Here is a 19,041-nt window from a genome sequence, read left to right as displayed (position 1 = left end):
TATTGAGCTCTATAGTTTCCTTATTCAACTTTTGTTTGGAAGATCTGTCCAGTGGTGAGAGAGGTGTGTTGAAGTCTCCCATGATTATTGTATGGTGGTCTATTAGACTCTTGAACTTGAGAAGAGTTTGTTTGATGAACATAGCTGCTCCATTGTTTGGGGCATATATATTTATGATTGTTATGTCTTGTTGGTGTATGGTTCCCTTGAGAAGTATGTAGTGTCCCTCTTCATCCCTTTTGATTAACTTTGGCTTGAAATCTATTTTATTTGAAATGAGTATGGACACTCCTGCTTGTTTGCGAAGTCCATATGAGTGATATGATTTTTCCCAACCTTTCACCTTCAGTCTATGTATGTCTTTTCCTATCAGATGTGTCTCCTGAAGGCAGCATATTGTTGGGTCTTGTTTAGTGATCCATTCTGCTAGCCTGTGTCTCTTAATTGGTGAGTTTAAGCCATTAACATTTAGAGTTATTATTGAGATATGGTTTGTTCTTCCAGCCATATTTGTTTATTTATGTTACTAAACATGGTTTGTTTTCCTCTTTGATTATTCCCCCCCACCTTTACTGTACTACCTCCCGCTGTTGGTTTTCATTGATATTTTCCATTTCCTCTTCCTGTAATATTTTGCCGAGCATGTTTTGAAGAGCTGGTTTTCTAGCTGCAAATTCTTTTAACTTTTGTTTATCATGGAAGGTTTTAATTTCATCTTCTATCCTGAAGCTTAATTTCGCGGGATATACAATTCTTGGTTGGAACCCCTTTTCTTTCAACGTTTGAAATATGTTATTCCAGGATCTTCTAGCTTTCAGAGTCTGTGTTGAAAGATCAGCTGTTATCCTGATTGGTTTACCCCTAAATGTAATCTGCTTCCTTTCTCTTGTAGCTTTTAAAATTCTCTCCTTATTCTGTAAGTTGGGCATCTTCATTATAATGTGTCTAGGTGTGGCTCTCTTATGATTTTGCACATTCGGCGTCCTGTAGGCTTCTAGGATTTGGGATTCTGTCTCATTCTTCAAGTCTGGGAAGTTTTCTCGTATTATTTCGTTGAATAGATTGGTCATTCCTTTGGTTTGGACCTCAATACCTTCCTGTATCCCCATGACCCTTAAGTTGGGTCTCTTTATGTTATCCCATATTTCTTGAATGTTCTGCTCATGGTTTCTTAACAGCTTTGCTGAGCTGTCTATGTTCTTCTCCAGTTGAAATACTTTGTCTTCATTGTCTGATGTTCTATCTTCTAAGTGTTCTACTCTGCTGGTAGTATTCTCAATTGAGTTTTTAAGTTGGTTTATTATTTCCTGCATTTCCAGGATTTCTGTTTGTTTGTTTTTTATAACCTCTATCTCCCTGTATAATTGATCTTTTGCTTCTTGGATTTGTTTGTGTAATTTATTGTCGAAGTGGTCGAAGTGGTCTTTCATTGTCTGATTTTGCTGTCTAATGTCTTCCTTGAGACTCCAGATCATCTGAAGCATGTATATCCTGAATTCTTTATCTGACATTCCATCTGCTGCAGATATTACCTCTTCTAAAGTTGAGTTGACCTGCATTGCTTGTGGTCCTTTCTTTCCTTGTCTTTTCATACTGATCGCGTTTCTTTCTTCTGGTAGCCACGCCCCCGTATCTGGTGCAAGAGACCTCAGTTGTCAGCACTGGTGGGGGCTGTAGCTGGGAGACCCGCGCCGCGCGGCTCCCGCCGGCTCCTGCGTCAGCGCCGCCTCAGCTCCCGCCGGTTCCCGTGCCGCTGCCGCGGTTCCCGCCAGCTCCGTCCGGCTCCCTCGCCGCTCCTGCTAATTTAGAGTCCGCTGGGAAGGAATCTCTTTGGCCGATCTTTGGTGACTTCCCCTCTCTGCTATGGCGGGCCCCTGGCTCCTTGCAGGAGTGACCGAAGGGAGAGGTGGAACTGGCTTGTCTCTGGTCTGATATAATCTCTGGTTTTAGATCTCAGTTCGCTAATTCATAGAGGCTTGGTTAGATTTCCTTCCCATCCTCTCAAGGTGGGGAGCCCTTTCCTGGGTGTGCAGGGCCGTTAGCAGAGCCGGAAGGGCACGTGCCTTCTGTCGGGCCAGGCAGGGACCCTTCTGGCTGCGCTGGGCCGCCGGGGGCTCCCTCAGCGCCAGGCAGATGGCGCCCGCGTGGCTAAGAGCCGGGTGGGGTAACCCTTCGCAGAGCGGGCGGGCCGCCAGGAGTGCCGGGATGGTGGGAGCTGTCTGCCGGCCGGGCAGGGACCCTTCTCGACGAGCAGGGCCGCTGGGGGCGCTTGTAAAGCCGGGCGGCTGCCGCCGCGTGTCTAAGACCCAGGCGGGCGGGGTGGCTGTTTGCAGGGCAAGAGCGGGACCGGCAGGGTAGCCGGGATGGCGGAAACTGTCTGTTGGCCGGGCAGGGACCCTTCTCGCCAAGCAGGGTCGCCGGGGGCGCTTGTAAAGCCGGGCGGCTGCAGCCTCGTGGCTAAGAACCAAGCGGGCGGGCTGGCTGTTTGCAGAACAAGAGCGGAATGGCGGGAGCTGTCTGCCGGCAGGGCGGGGACCCTTCTCGCCGAGCAGGGTCGCCGGGGGCGCTTGTAAAGCCGGGCGGCTGCAGCCTCGTGGCTAAGAACCAAGCGGGCGGGGTGGCTGCTTGCAGAACAAGAGCGGAATGGCGGGAGCTGTCTGCCGGCAGGGCGGGGACCCTTCTCGCCGAGCAGGGTCGCCGGGGGCGCTTGTAAAGCCGGGCGGCTGCAGCCTCGTGGCTAAGAACCAAGCGGGCGGGGTGGCTGCTCGCAGAACAAGAGCGGAATGGCGGGAACTGTCTGCCGGCAGGGCGGGGACCCTTCTCGCCGAGCAGGGTCGCCGGGGGCGCTTGTAAAGCCGGGCGGCTGCAGCCTCGTGGCTAAGAACCAAGCGGGCGGGCTGGCTGTTTGCAGAACAAGAGCGGAATGGCGGGAGCTGTCTGCCGGCAGGGCGGGGACCCTTCTCGCAGAGCAGGGCCGCCGGGGGCGCTTGTAATGCCGGGTGGCTGCCGCCGCGTGTCTAAGACCCAGGCGGGCGGGGTGGCTGTTTGCAGGGCAAGAGCGGGACCGGCAGGGTAGCCGGGATGGCGGAAACTGTCTGTTGGCCGGGCAGGGACCCTTCTCGCCGAGCAGGGTCGCCGGGGGCGCTTGTAAAGCCGGGCGGCTGCAGCCTCGTGGCTAAGAACCAAGCGGGCGGGGTGGCTGCTTGCAGAACAAGAGCGGAATGGCGGGAGCTGTCTGCCGGCAGGGCGGGGACCCTTCTCGCTGAGCAGGGTCGCCGGGGGCGCTTGTAAAGCCGGGCGGCTGCAGCCTCGTGGCTAAGAACCAAGCGGGCGGGGTGGCTGCTCGCAGAACAAGAGCGGAATGGCGGGAGCTGTCTGCCGGCAGGGCGGGGACCCTTCTCGCCGAGCAGGGTCGCCGGGGGCGCTTGTAAAGCCGGGCGGCTGCAGCCTCGTGGCTAAGAACCAAGCGGGCGGGCTAGCTGTTTGCAGAACAAGAGCGGAATGGCGGGAGCTGTCTGCCGGCAGGGCGGGGACCCTTCTCGCCGAGCAGGGCCGCCGGGGGCGCTTGTAATGCCGGGTGGCTGCAGCGGCGTGGCTAAGAACCAGCCGGGTGGGGTGGCTGTTCGCCGGGCGAAAGCAGGGCCGCCAGGGTAGCCGGGATGGCGGGCGCTGTCTGCTGGCTGGGCGGGGACCCTTCTGCCGCGCTGCTCTGGGCCGCCTGCCGCTTGCAGAAGCGGCGGGTGGCCGCGGGATTGGACTCTGAGCCCGCGCTGCCAGTCAAGTTTCACTTGTCTGGGGCAAACTGTCACGTCTAAAAAACTTACTAATTCTCGGCAGGTCTCCTTTCAACGGAATTTTGCTAGAAGATCCTCAGTAGGTAGAATGTAGCTGTTTTAATTGGTGTTTCTGATCCCGTTAATGTGGAGATATTGAAAGTGCAGCTTCCTCGCCGGCCGCCATGTTGGATCCCCCCCTTCTATTTTTTTTAATATTTATTTTTTTAGTTGTAGTTGGACACAGTACCTTTATTTTATTTATTTATTTTTATGTGGTGCTGAGGACCGAACCCAGGGTCTGGTACATGTGAGGTGAGCCCTCTACCGCTGAGCCACAATCCCAGCCCTTTGTGTTTTATTTTGAGACAGGGACTTCCTGAGTTGTTTAAGGCCTCACTAAATTGCTGAATCTGGCCTCAAGCATGTGATCCTCCTGTCTCTGCCTCCCTAGTTGCTAAGATTAAAGTTATACACCACCATACCTGCCTATCCATGGGATTTTTTAAAAAAATTTTTTTTTAGTTGTAGATGGACAAAATGTCTTTATTTTATTTATTGATTCATTTTATGTGGTGCTGAGGTTCAAACCCAGTGCCTCATGCATGTGATGCAAGTGCTCTAGCAGTGAGGTACAACCCCAGCCCTATCCATGGGATTTTGATGTATATATACTGCCCTGGTATTCTCCAATGGCCAAACAAGCACATGAAATGATGTTCAATATCATGTCATTAGACATTAGGAAATACAAATCAAATCCAATGATATACTACTTCATGTTCACTAAGATGAGCATGATAAAAAGACATAATAACAAATATTAGCAAGAATGTGGAGAAATTGGAATCTTCATACATCCTACTGTGAATGTGAAATGGCATAGCCAGTTTGGAAAACAGTTTGGCAGTTCTTCAATATCTTAAATATTGATCCAGCAATTCTCTTTGTTAAGCTTCAAATCCAAGAGGAATAAAAACATATATCCTCACAAAAACTTGTATGTAAATGTTCACAGAAGCATTATTCATAATAGCCCAAAGTAGAAACAACTCAAATGCCCATCTCCTGATAAGTAGATAAATAAAGTATCTTATTGTATTATTCTGTTTTACTTGCAGAATAATACAATAAGATATTATTCTGCAAGTTAAACAAATGAAGCTTCAATACATGCTATAATATGTCTGAACTTTAAAAATGTTAGTCCACATTTATTAAGGCTGTTGGTAGCAGAATGAGAATTGACTGCTATTTATCTGAGGCTTCTTTCATGGGACAAAAATGTTCTATAATTAGATTGTAGTAATGGTTGTATAACCCTGTTCATATCTTTTTTTTTTTTAAGAGAGAGTGGGAGAGAGAGAGAGAGAGAGAAAGAGAGAGAGAGAGAATTTTTTAATATTTATTCTTTAGTTCTCGGCAGACACAACATCTTTGTCTGTATGTGGTGCTGAGGATCGAGCCCGGGCCGCAAGCACGCCAGGCGAGCGCGCTACCGCTTGAGCCACATCCCCAGCCCCCGTTCATATCTTAATAACACTGAATTTTATACTTTAAATTGATGAATTTTATGATATATAAAATAAATAGTTTTTAAAGATCACAAAACTTCCCTTTATTATTATATGGAAAAGACCTTGAAAAGATAAGGAGACATGGATCCAGAATACTTACATAGGAACTGGCCTTTAAAAGAAGGGAGATATTTTCATTGTGGTGATTTTGCAGATGGAGGGACTAACTTTGCATTTAGCAGGACTTCATGCTTAATTTAATACTCTGCTGTTACTTTCTGGTAATTCTTAATAAATTTTAATAAGGGCCACACATTTTGTGCCAAGCCCTAAAAATTTTAAGTCCTGAGTGATGATTTCCTCTTGATTAGCTACTATTATTTCAGGAAAGTATGGACCAAGATTGTCTGCTGAGAGTGACAGAGGAAAGAAGGCAGAGGTTTAAGTAAAAAGAAGCTAGAAAAGTGCAATAGAATTACTTGTCTGTGGCTTTTTGAATTTGTGATTATATTGATGGTCCAAATTGTACAGCTTTCCCTAGCACTCTGTTGTACTGAAGGTATAGAGGTTATAGATGTTAGGGTGCATTGTGGGTTGAATATTTGTTAGTTTTATGTGATAGATGGAGGATAACATATAATTATAATGATAGATAGTGGTAGCTTGTTAGGAAAGAAGACGAGAGAAGGCCAATGGGTACAGACTGAATAATAAGATCAGTGAGTTGGAGATTTTAATGAGGAGTAAATGTTCCATAAAGACACTTGAACAGGATTGGAAGTATATAGGAAGTTATTTGAATTTGTGATTCTTTAGTATCTGTTGAAGGTAAGGATTGAGGTTTGATCATAAAGTGACTGAAGTGGCATGAGGGGAATAGGTTATTTGAAGTAAAGAAGTCAAGGAATTGAGAGGCCAATTGGATATGTTACATACTTAGTGGATGGAGTTTCTTGGAACAATGGCAGAAATGAGAGAAAAAAATCTGTTTTCAAGTTGTGAAATCTTCAAGAAGTTAGTTGAAGCCATTGAATACTTCACTCTTGGTTCTCTGTACTCTGGTTCATTCTTTGGCTTGGAATATACCTTATGCCTCTCCTACTTTCTTCTCTTCCCCTCTCTACTATCTTCCTTGTACACCTACCCCCAACTAGAATTTTACCTCCCTAAATGCCCCCTAAATTTTGAATAATATTAAAAATATATCTTGAAAACAAAAGACAAGTTACAAAGGATGAGTAGTCATTGAACAGGCTCCAGTTTTCAGTGCAGGTATGAGTTAACAAAACAACATACTTTGTTATAGTTGCAGTTTCCTGACATTAAGTGGACTTTTGTTTTCTTAAATGCCAAGTTTTATATAATAAAATACATTTGGTATTTTCACCAAAGTTTAATTTTAAATATGGATAAACAGATCTCAATATCATTTGTTTTATTTCCATATAACACTATTGGGAAATGTTATCTTAAATATGGTAGGGAAATTTTTAGAGCTGAGTATTTCAAACTGTTTTGTCTTTCAACAGATTTTTTTACTCAAATATATAGAATAGATCATTTTTCCTGGAAAATCATTTGTCTTTCTTATGGTTTAGGTATGAGGTGTCCCCCAAAAGCTCATGTATGAGACAATCCAAGGATTCTTCAGAGGTGGAATGTTTGTATTGTGAGAGTTGTAACCTAATCAATGGATCAAACCATTGATATGAATTAACTAGTGGTAATTGGAGGCAGGTATGGTATGGATGTAGGAGGAAGGTCACTGAGGGCATGACTTTGGGATTATATTTTTGTCCCTAGTAAGTGGAGTGCTCTGATTGAGTGACATGATTGCCATGTCTTGAGCTGCTTTCCTCCTCTACTCCCTGCCATTGTGATGTTCTTCCTTCCTTCATGCCCAAAGCAATGGAGCCAGCTGTCTACGATTGAGGCCTCTGAAACCTTTAGTGCCAAATAAACTTTTTCTCCTCTGAAATGGTTTTTACCCAGTCTTTTAGTCATAGTGGCTAAAAAGCTAAATAAAACAGTCTTTAAGTTTATTTATTTTTATTTTTATTTTTTTTATTGGTTGTTCAAAACATTAAGCCTTTAAGTTTAAATCTTTATTTTTCAATTTGAAGGAATAATAGGACACCTTAGAGGTACAAGAAACGTTTTTAGAGCTCTGTGAAATGTATTTCATAATTATGAATTTGTTTCAGGCTGAAAACGATTCTGAAGACAGAGATAAAAATATTCAAACAAAGTTAAACGCTCATCATCTAAAAAACAAGGTTCCATTATCCCACCATAGGTCTGTTCCTGAAAGCAGTGAAGGTAGATCAGTTACTAGAGTTCTGCTGCCGAAGCCCCTGGAGCCCATACTGGTAAGCACTAGTATTTTTTTTTAATTTGTTCTTTTTAGTTATACATGACAGTAGGATATATTTTGACATACATATATGAAGTAAAACTTCCCATTCTTTTGGTTGTACATGATATGGAATTACATTGGTCATGTCTTCATATATGAACATAGGAAAGTCACATCTGATTCCTTTTACTATCCTTCCTATTCCCATTCCTCCTCCCTTCCTTTCATTACCCTTTGTCTAATCCAAAGAATTTCTATTCTTCCCTCCCCTCAACCTTATTGTGAGTTAGCATCCATATATCAGAGAACATTAGGCCTTTGGTTTTTTGAGTTTGGCTTATTTGACTTAGCATGATGGTCTCTAGTTCCATCCATTTACCACAAATACCATAATTTCATTCCTCTTTAATATTATTTAATATTCCATTGTGTATATATATCACATTTTCTTTATTCATTTATCTGTGGAAGGGGCACCTAGATTGGTTCCATATTTATGTATTGTGAATTGAGCTGCTATAAACATTGATGTAGCAGCATCATTTTAGTATGCTGATTTTGGGGTATAAATTGAGGAATGGGGTAAATGGGTCAAATGGTGGTTCTATTCAAGTTTTCTGAGGAATCCCGATACTGCTTTCCATAGTGGTTGCACCAATTTGCAGTGCCACTAGCAGTATATGAGTGAATCTTTTTTCCCACATCCTCATCAACATTTGTTATTTGTATTCTTTTTTTTAATATTTAGTTTTTAATTGTAGGTGGTAGACACAATATCCTTATTTCATTTTTATGTGGTGCTGAGGATCGAACCCAGTGCCCCACATGTGTTAGGCGAGCACTCTACCACTGAGCCACAACCCCAGCAGAGTTACTTGTATTCTTTTTTTTTTTTTAGGTGCTCAATGGAGGTTTTATTTTTATTTATTTATTTTTATTGTTGGTTGTTCAAAACATTACATAGTTCTTGACATATCATATTTCACACTTTGAGTCAAGTGGATTATGAACTCCCATTTTTATCCGGTATACAGATTGCAGAATCACATTGGTTACACATCCACTGATTTACATATTGCCATACTAATGTCTGTTGTATTCTGCTGCCTTTCCTATCCTCTACTATCCCCCCTTCCCTCCCCTCCCCTCCCCTCTTCTCTCTCTACCCCATCTACTGTAATTCATTTCTCCCCCTTGTTTTTTTTTCCCTTTCCCCTCACTTCCTCTTGTATGTAATTTTGAATAACCATGAGGGTCTCCTTCCATTTCCATGCAGTTTCCCTTTTCTCTCCCTTCCCCTCCCACCTCTCATCCCTGTTTAATGTTAATCTTCTTCTCATGCTCTTCCTCCCTACTCTGTTCTTAGTTACTCTCTTTATATCAAAGAAGACATTTGGCATTTGTTTTTTAGGGATTGGCTAGCTTCACTTAGCATAATCTGCTCTAATGCCATCCATTTCCCTGCAAGTTCTATGATTTTGTCATTTTTTAATGCAGAGTAATACTCCATTGTGTATAAATGCCACATTTTTTTTATCCATTCGTCTATTGAAGGGCATCTAGGTTGGTTCCACAGTCTTGCTATTGTGAATTGTGCCGCTATGAACATTGATGTAGCAGTGTCCCTGTAGTATGCACTTTTTAGGTCTTTAGGGAATAGACTGAGAAGGGGAATAGCTGGGTCAAATGGTGGTTCCATTCCCAGCTTTCCAAGAAATCTCCATACTGTTTTCCAAATTGGCCGCACCAATTAGCAGTCCCACCAGCAATGTACAAGTGTATCCTTTTCCCCAAATCCTCGCCAGCACTTGTTGTTGTTTGACTTCATAGTGGCTGCCAATCTTACAGGAGTGAGATAGTATCTTAGGGTGGTTTTGATTTGCATTTCTCTGACTGCTAGAGATGGTGAGCATTTTTTCATGTACTTGTTGATTGATTATATGTCCTCCTCTGAGAAGTGTCTGTTCAGGTCCTTGGCCCATTTGTTGATTGGGTTATTTGTTATCTTATTGTTTAATTTTTTGAGTTCTTTGTATACTCTGGATATTAGGGCTCTATCTGAAGTGTGAGGAGTAAAGATTTGTTCCCAGGATGTAGGCTCCCTATTTACCTCTCTTATTGTTTCTTTTGCTGAGAAAAAACTTTTTAGTTTGAGTAAGTCCCATTTGTTGATTCTTGTTATTAACTCTTGTGCTATGGGTGTCCTATTGAGGAATTTGGAGCCGGACCCCACAGTATGTAGATCATAGCCAACTTTTTCTTCTATCACACGCAGAGTCTCTTATTTGATATCAAGCTCCTTGATCCATTTTGAGTTAACTTTGGTGCATGGCGAGAGAAAGGGATTCAGTTTCATTTTGTTGCATATGGATTTCCAGTTTTCCCAGCACCATTTGTTGAAGATGCTATCCTTCCTCCATTGCATGCTTTTAGCCCCTTTATCAAATATAAGATAGTTGTAACTTTGTGGATTGGTCTCTGTGTCCTCTATTCTGTACCATTGGTCCACCTGCCTGTTTTGGTACCAGTACCATGCTGTTTTTGTTACTATTGCTCTGTAGTATAGTTTGAAGTCTGGTATCTCTATACCGCCTGATTCATACTTCCTGCTTAGAGTTGTTTTTGCTATTCTGGGTCTTTTATTTTTCCATATGAATTTCATGATTGCTTTATCTATTTCTACAAGAAATGCCATTGGGATTTTGATTGGCGCATTGCATTAAACCTATAGAGTACTTTTGGTAATATCGCCATTTTGATGATGTTAGTTCTGCCTATCCATGAACAGGGTATATTTTTCCATCTTCTATGATTTTCTATTTCTCTCTTTAGGGTTCTGTAGTTTTCATTGTATAAGTCTTTCACCTCTTTTGTTAGGTTGATTCCCAAGTATTTTTTTTTTTTTGAGGATATTGTGAATGGAGTGGTTGTCCTCATTTCCATTTCAGAGGATTTGTCACTGATATACAGGAATGCCTTTGATTTATGCATGTTGATTTTATATCCTGCCACTTTGCTGAATTCATTTATTAGCTCTAATAGTTTCTTTGTAGACCCTTTTGGGTCTGCTAGGTATAGAATCATGTCATCTACAAATAGTGATAATTTAAGTACTTCTTTTCCTATTTTTATGCCTTTAATTTCTTTCATCTGTCTAATTGCTCTGGCCAGTGTTTCGAGAACTATGTTGAACAGAAGTGGTGATAGAGGGCATACCTGTCTTGTTCCATATTTTAGAGGGAATGCCTTCAATTTTTCTCCATTCAGAATAATCCTATCCTGAGGCTTAGCATAGATAGCTTTTACAATATTGAGGTATGTTCCTGTTATCCCTATTTTTTCTAGAGTTTTGAACATAAAGGGATGCTGTACTTTGTCGAATGCTTTTTCTGCATCTATCGAGATGATCATATGGTTCTTATCTTTAAGTCTATTGATGTGGTGAATAACATTTATTGATTTCCATATATTGAACCAGCCTTGCATTCCAGGGATGAATCCTACTTGATCATGGTGCACAATTTTTTTGATGTGTTTTTGTATCCGATTCGCCAGAATTTTATTGAGGATTTTTGTATCTAGGTTCATTAGAGATATTGGTCTGTAGTTTTCTTTCTTTGAGGTGTCTTTGTCTGATTTCAGAATCAGGGTGATGTTGTCCTGTTCTCCAGGTTGCAGGTCTGCCTACCTTGCAGGCGCAGGCGGCGGCTCTGCCCCTCCTCCAATTGGGGTGATGTGTCTACCACGCTGGCAGGCCGCTGGGCCTGTTCTGCCGGTCTGTGGCAGGTCTGCCCCTCTTGCAGGTTCGGGCGGCGGCTCTGCTCTGCCCCTCCTCCAATTGGGGCGATGTGTCTACCACGCTGGCGGGCCGTTGGGCCTGCTCCGCGGGTCGGTTCGCAGGTCTGCCCATCTTGCAGGCGCGGGAGGCGGCCTACTTGTATTCTTGATCATTGCCATTCTGATTGGAGTGAGATGACATCTCAGTAGAGTTTTAATTTGTATTTCTCTAATTGCTAGTGAAGTTGAACATTTTTTCATATATTTATTGATGGATCATATTTATTTTTCTGTGAAGTATCTGTTCAGTTCTGTAGCCCATTTATTGATTGGGTTATTTGTTTTTTTGGTGTTAAGTTTTTTGAGTTCTTTTTAAAACTTTGAGATTAATGCTGTATCTGAGGTGCAGGAGGCAAAGATTTTCTCCAATTCTGTAGGGTCTCTCTTCACAACCTTTTTTTTTAAATTGTAAATGGACAAAATACCTTTATTCTACTTATTTGTCTCCATGTGGTGCTGAGGGTCACACCCAGTGCCTCACACATGTGAGGCAAGTGCTCCATCACTGAGCCACAACCCCAGTCCTTTCTTCACATACTTGATTATTTCCTTTGCTATGAAGAAGCTTTTTAGTTTGATTCTATCCCCATTGTTCATTCTTGATTTTACTCCGTGCTTTAGGAGCCTTTTAAGGAGGTCAATTCCTAAGCCAACATGATGTAGATTTGGGCCTACATTTTCTTCTGTTGGGTGCAGGGTCTCTGATCTAATGCTTAGGTCCTAGATTCACTTTGAGTTGAGTTTATTAATGTTTTATTAATTCATAATTGTTAAGAAGACTAAAAAAGAAAAAAAATGGATAGTGAAGATTTAGAAATGCATGGTTTTAAAACAAACTGAGGGAGAAATATAAGGAAGCTGTACACCTACAGCTATATACAGGCTGATATTTTTGAGATTGAACTGACAGTTGACATTTGTGTCATAGCGACCAATGGGAAACTGATACTGAGACAGAATTAAGCATTCAAGTGGCTTATTGGAGAGGGTAATACCTAAGGAAAAAAAATCAGGAGGAATCAGGATTGGGCAGTGATAGCCTTTGTCCTCAATGCAAATGTGATAAAAGCTCTCCCAATGAAGAATTCTGGAGCAAAGATTTTGCATTACAAAAGTCTATATTGGCTGCTAGACACTGGCTGGAGATGGCCAGAGAAAATGGGGGCCTCAGCTTGCAAGTGAAATAGATCCTAAGATATTGCAGCTGGAGGATATCAGCCAAATGCACTTCTTGCATTTTAACAGCCGGTTCTTTGTTCAAGGAGATCTGAGCAAAGCACCTCCAAGTTTGCTGCAATGATGATGATAGCTATCACTGAGTCTCTCTTACTCTCTAAACCCCACAAGTTCTCTTTACATATATTATTTATGGTACTTGTTCACAAATCTCAGAGTAATCTTCATTGTTTAGATGAAGAAATTAAATATTACATAGCTGCTAAATTAGAAAGCCGGCATATTCTCCAGGTAAATATACTGGTAAGTTTTTTTCATAAAAACTTTCCCTATATTCTATTCTTGGTTATGTTTGGAACTGACAACTAGTTTAAGAGATTTTAAGACAGAAGAGTGATAGAAAAGATAAAGAAAGAGAAACCTATCACAAAATCTTAGGATTTTCATGTTTTATCTCTGAGTTTGGGTTCCAGACTTGGCATCAAATAATAGTCGTGAACCCCAAAAGTAAGATTTATCAGGACTTGATTGTTTCTTGGAACTTGAGGGTTGGAAAACAGTTGATTGCTAGAAATAAAACTTCCTGTTTCAGCTCTGCCTTCATGCTTGCTTCTTTGTGTCTGATGTCCTGTGTTCTCTTTCAGCTTCAAGCTCCCTCTCTCCTTCCTATCCATAGTTTAGGTGTTCTCCCTGCTGCCCTCCTCCTGGGGCTGTCTCTTTGTCTCTTTCCGATCCCAGTCTGTTGGTGTCTGTCTCTTCTCTTTCCCTCATTCTTTCTTTCAATCTTTCTGTCTTTTACATTTCCTCCTTCTTTCCTCTCTTCCTTCCCTCTCACCACTCCCCTCTTCTCCTCCCTCTCTTATTCTCAGGTCCTCCCTCCTCTTCTCACTCTCTTTAGCTCTTGAATCTTAATGTCTTCCTTTCTCTCCTTGCTCTTTTAGACTTTTTTACTCGGTTCACCTGTCTGTCTGCATCTTTAAGAAATAGAAAATGAATCTGCATATTATTTTATAATTTTTTTAAACTTTGTTCTATCAATGAAAGTATCTATTTACATTTAAACATATTTTAAGCCAATTATCCTTGCTATTACTTAAATGTTTTAACAGCTTCAGGAATAATTTATAATATTTTTTCACAAAACTATAATAATATACTAGAAATTAAACAAATTTCACTGAAAGTGAAATACTTTTTCAGCAATTAACAAAGGTAACCAAAGCACTGTTTACTAATTCACTGCTCTAATTAGCTTCTCTTCCTAAATTAATAGTAATTCCAACCAAAGTATTCCCATATGGTTGTCATGCCATATGGAGTTCTCTTGGAAATTGAACAACCTAGCTCAAGCCAGAAAATTCTTTTGTTTCCTTCAAATGGTTTAAAATTTAATTAGCAAATAAAAGATTTTATTGGTATTACACATTATGATCTAGTCTACTAACTTTAAATTTTGATTTTACTATACTAAAATGGTTTTTTTTTTTTACTATTCAATCCCCTATTTTATAAACATTTATAGAAAACAAATTCAAGTACTCTTGATAAGAAAAGCAGAGGCCTGTTAACAAGTACTCCATCTTCAGAGACAGCTGATTTCATAGTAAGTATTAGCATTTGGCACTTGTGGAATCAATTTTCTGGCTCCTCCTCTCCCCATTCTTCTATTTTTGTCACACCAGAAGAATATTACCTATAGAGAATAATATCTATATTATTCTGTTGCAAAACATGATTTCATTGAAAATGCTCTATATCCTGCTTATATGTGTAAAGGAGAAAGCTTTGAATGCTATAGTATCAACCAGAATTATACTTTCTATTGTAAACTATATGTAACATAAAATTTAGAATTTTAAGCATGATTTATTTTTATTAATTTTTTTATTCTTTTTAGTTATACATGACAGTAGAATGTATTTTGATATATCATATATACATAAAGTACAACTTAACATGTTTGTGGTTAAACATGATATGGATTCACAATGGTTGTGTATTCATGTATGAACATAGGAATGTAATGTTCAATTCATTCTACTATCTTTCCCTTTCCCATTCCCCATCCCTTCTCCCTACTCCCCCCTGTCCAATCCAGTGAACCTCCCCACCTGTTGAGAATTAGCACCTGCATATCAAAAAGTAGAATAGTGGTTTTGGGGTTTTGGGATTGGCTTATTTCACTTAACATGACTGTCTCTAGTTCCATCCATTTACTGGCAAATGCCATAATATCATACTTTATGACTGAGTAATATTCCATTGTATATATGTACCACATTTTCTTTATTCATTTATCTGCTGAAGGGCACCTAGGTTGGTTCCATAGCTTAGGTATTGTGAATTAAGCTGATAAGAATAAGTAAGTAAACAGTTCAAGTAAGTTCACATTGTTGTACAGTCATTGCCACCATCCATCTCTAGAACCTTTTTCATCTTGCAAAACTGAAACTTCATACCAATTACACAGTAATTCCCTGTTTCTTGCTTGGCCCCTGGCAACCACCATTCTACCTTTTGTCTATATAAACTTGACTACTCTAGTACCTCATATAGGATTCATAAACTATTTGTTCTTTTGTTTGATTTTGGAGATGGGGTCTTGCTATGTTGCCCAGGCTGGCCTCAAACTTCTAGGCTCAGGTGATCCTTCTACCTCAACTCTATAGAACTATAGGTATGTGCCACTGTACCCATCAGTATTTGTCCTTATGTGACTGATTTATTTTACTTAGCATAATGTCTTCAGGTTCACCTGTGTGGTAGAATATGTCAGAAAATTTTTCCTACTTAAAGCTGAGTAATATTCCATTGTATATACATATCACATTTTGTTTATCCATTCATGCATCAATGAACACTTGTTTTGCTTCTGCCTTTGGCTATTGTCAATAATGCTACTATGAACATGAATGTACATATATCCATTTGAATCCCATTTGGGTACCTGTTCAGAAGGAATATTTCTGGATTATGTAGTAATTTGATTTTTAATATTTTGAGTATCAACCACACTGTTTTCCATATGTCTGTATTATTTTACAATTCCATTACTGGTACACAAGGGTTCTAATTTCTCCACATTCCTACCGACACTTCTTTTTTCCTTCTGTGTGTGCGTGTATGTGTGTGTGTGTGTTTTATAATAGCTAACCTTATGGGTATGAGATAGAATTTCGTTCTGCTTTGGATTTGCATTTTCCTAAGGATTATTAATATTTAGCATCTTTTCATTTGTTTATTGATCATTTGTATATCTTCTTTGAAGAAATATCTGTTCAACTCTCTTGTCATGGGCTGGGATTGTGGCTCAGTGGCAGAGTGTTTGCCTAGCACGTGTGAAACACTGGGTTTGATCCTTGGTACCACATAAAACAAATACAATAAAGGCATGCTGTCCATCTACAACTACAAAAAATTTAAAAAATAAAACAGAAGCAAATTCTTTGTTCATTTTAAAATCAGGTTTTTCATTGTTCAGTTGTAGGAATTTTTTGTATATTTTGGATTTTGCCCATTATTGGATATATGGTTTGAAAATATTTTTCTCATTGCATGAGTTGCCTTTTTATTCTGTTGGTAGTGTTCTTTGATGCACAAATGTTTTTCGTTTTGATGCAGTCCAATTAATCAACTTTGTCCTTTGTTGGCCTGTGCTTTGGGTGTTCATCGGAAAAATTACCAAATTTAATGTCATGAAGTCTTTATCCTATGTTTACCTCTAACAGTTTTATAAATTTAGCTATTACCTACTCTTTCTTCTTAGGTATAACTGAGCAATAGAAATACAGCTTGCTAGCAGGGCAGCAGCAGGTGTTTCTCCACAATGGTAGCAGTCCTAACCAAAGTCTGTGTAAAGCTGGAAGTGGTGGCATATGTCTTTAATCCCAGTGGCTTGGGAAGCTAAGGCAGGATGATTGCAAGTTCAAAGCCAGCCTTAGCAACTTAGCAAGGCACTAAGTAACTCAGTGAGACCCTGTCTCTAAATAAAATACAAAGAAAAAACAAAGGCTGGGGATGTGGCTCAGTGGTTGAGTGCCCCTGAGTTCAATCTTCAATACTAAAATAACCACCAAAAATTTGATGTAGCGGCTTATATAGCAGTATGGGGACAGCTCTGGTTAAGGGAATGACACAGTATCTTTTATAACAAAATACATAGGTAGCTTCTCAGGTCTCCACAGAGACATGACTAATTATACAAGTTGCAGCTCCCAGAAAAACCCGTGGCATCTTTTATAGTATTTATTATTCATACTGCATCTGTAGTTTGTCCCAGACATACAAGTTCATGATCAGATATCATTTTTACCATAAGTAATGCTGCCTAGTAACAGAGTTGACATTCTTACTCTTAACAGGCTCCTAGGGGAACACAGTTAAAGATCATGCTGGAGGAAAGGGTTTTGATAATGCTCTGCTCACAGTTTTTCTAATGTTTTAAAAAGTAATTTGTTTTTCATAAAATGAGTGTTTTATTTTTAAAATTTATTCTTGGTTGATATTCAGTGATAGAGTACTTGCCTACCATGTGTGAGGCACTGGGTGAGATCCTCAACACCACATAAAAATAAATAAACAAAATAAAGGTATTGTATCCATCTACAACTTTAAAAAAAAAAATGTGTACGTGAGCCAGGCATGGTGGCCCACTCCTGTAATCCTAGTGACTTGGGAAGCTGAGAAAGAAGGATTGCAAAGTTCAAGGCCAGCCTCAGCAACTTAGTGAGACCCTGCTCAAAATAAAAAAAAAAATTAAAAAGGGCTGGGAATACAGCTTAGTGGTAAAGTACACCTGGGTTAGATCCCCAGTATCAACGAGAAAGAGAGAGAGAGGAACAGGGGGAGGGAGAGAGAGAATGTGTAGTTGAGGAATAAATGAACCCAAAATGAATTTTCCTTATAAAACTAAGTTAGTGTCAATTTTATAAATGCCAAAATCTTTAAAAACTATAATTCACATTTTATGAAATTTACCATGCTATAATGTATATAATTGTGTTTTTAAGCATAGTTGTGATACAACCATACCTATAATATAATTCAATGTAATTCATTTTATTACCACATTTTAGCAGTTACTCCTTATTCCCCCATCTTTTCCTTTAGCTGCTAGGGACTGTCTAGAAGCTTCTAATTTACTGTCTTTTATACGTTTGCCCTTTCTAGATATTAATTCATAGAGTCATGGAAAATGTGGCCTTTTGTGCCTGGCCACTTTTACTTGGCATAATGTTTTAAAATTCATCTATATTACGGCATTTTTCAGTACTTCATTCCTTTTCTTTCATCAAATAATATCACAGTCTCTGGATATATACCACATTTTGTTTACTGATTTAGTCTATGGGCATTTGGGTTATTTTAACTTATTGTCTATCATGAATAATACTGTTATGAGCATTTATGTATGTTTTATGAGTATATGTTTTCATTTGTGTTGAGTATATATCTGGAAGTCGTAGAATTGCTAGCTCATATGATAACTGTATGTTTAACACTTTTTTTAGTGGGCTCTTTAAAAAATTTGAGTAGGGGCTGGGGTTGTATCTCAGCAGTAGAGTGCTTGCCTATCACATTCGAGGTACTGGGTTTGATCCTCAGCACCACATTAAAAAATAAATAAATAAATAAAGGTATTATGTCCAACTACAGCTAAAAAATATTTAAGAAAATCAGTTTGAGCAATAATGCACAAACTACAATTCACTTATTTAAAATGTGTTATTCAGGACTGGGATTGTGGCTCAGAGGTAGAGCGCTTGCCTAGCGTGCGTAAGGCACTGGGTTCGATCCTCAGCACCACCTAAATATAAAATAAAGATATGGTATCCACCTTTAACTAAAAAATAAATATTTTTTTTCTTTTTTTTATTGTTGGTTGTTCAAAACATTACATAGTTCTTGATATATCATATTTCACACTTTGATTCAAGTGGGTTATGAACTCCCATTTTTACCCCGTATACAAATTGCAGAATCACATCAGTTACACTTCCATTGATTTATACATTGCCATACTAGTGTCTGTTGTATTCTGCTGCCTTTCCTATCCTTTACTATCCCCCCTCCCTCCCCTCCCCTCCCCTCTTCTCTCTCTACCCCCTCTACTGCAGTTCATATCTCCCCCTTGTATTATTTTTCCCTTTCCCCTCGCTACCTCTTGTATGTAATTTTGTATAACCCTGAGGGTCTCCTTCCATTTCCATGCAATTTCCCTTCTCCCTCCCTTTCCCTCCCACCTCTCATCCCTGTTTAATGTTAATCTTCTTCTCATGCTCTTCGTCCCTACTCTGTTCTTAGTTACTCTCCTTATATCAAAGAAGACGTTTGGCATTTGTTTTTTAGGGATTGGCTGGATTCACTTAGCATAATCTGCTCT

General features: G+C 40.1%; 1 protein-coding gene across 1 annotated transcript in view; it reads left to right on the top strand.

Moving 5' to 3' along the window:
• Meikin (meiotic kinetochore factor) overlaps positions 1 to 19,041 on the top strand; it is a 119,347-nt gene that overhangs the window by 63,979 nt on the left and 36,327 nt on the right. Inside the window, exon 11 of the mRNA XM_076857607.2 lies at positions 14,182 to 14,262. Coding sequence (XP_076713722.2) covers positions 14,182 to 14,262 — 81 coding nt within the window. The remainder of the gene's footprint in view (positions 1 to 14,181; positions 14,263 to 19,041) is intronic.

Source organism: Callospermophilus lateralis, chromosome 5 (genome assembly GCF_048772815.1).
Source record: "Callospermophilus lateralis isolate mCalLat2 chromosome 5, mCalLat2.hap1, whole genome shotgun sequence".
In the NCBI taxonomy this organism is placed as follows: Eukaryota; Metazoa; Chordata; class Mammalia; order Rodentia; family Sciuridae; genus Callospermophilus; species Callospermophilus lateralis.
The sequence above is the reverse complement of the archived record's forward strand: the minus strand, read 5'-3'. Positions and strand labels throughout refer to the sequence as shown.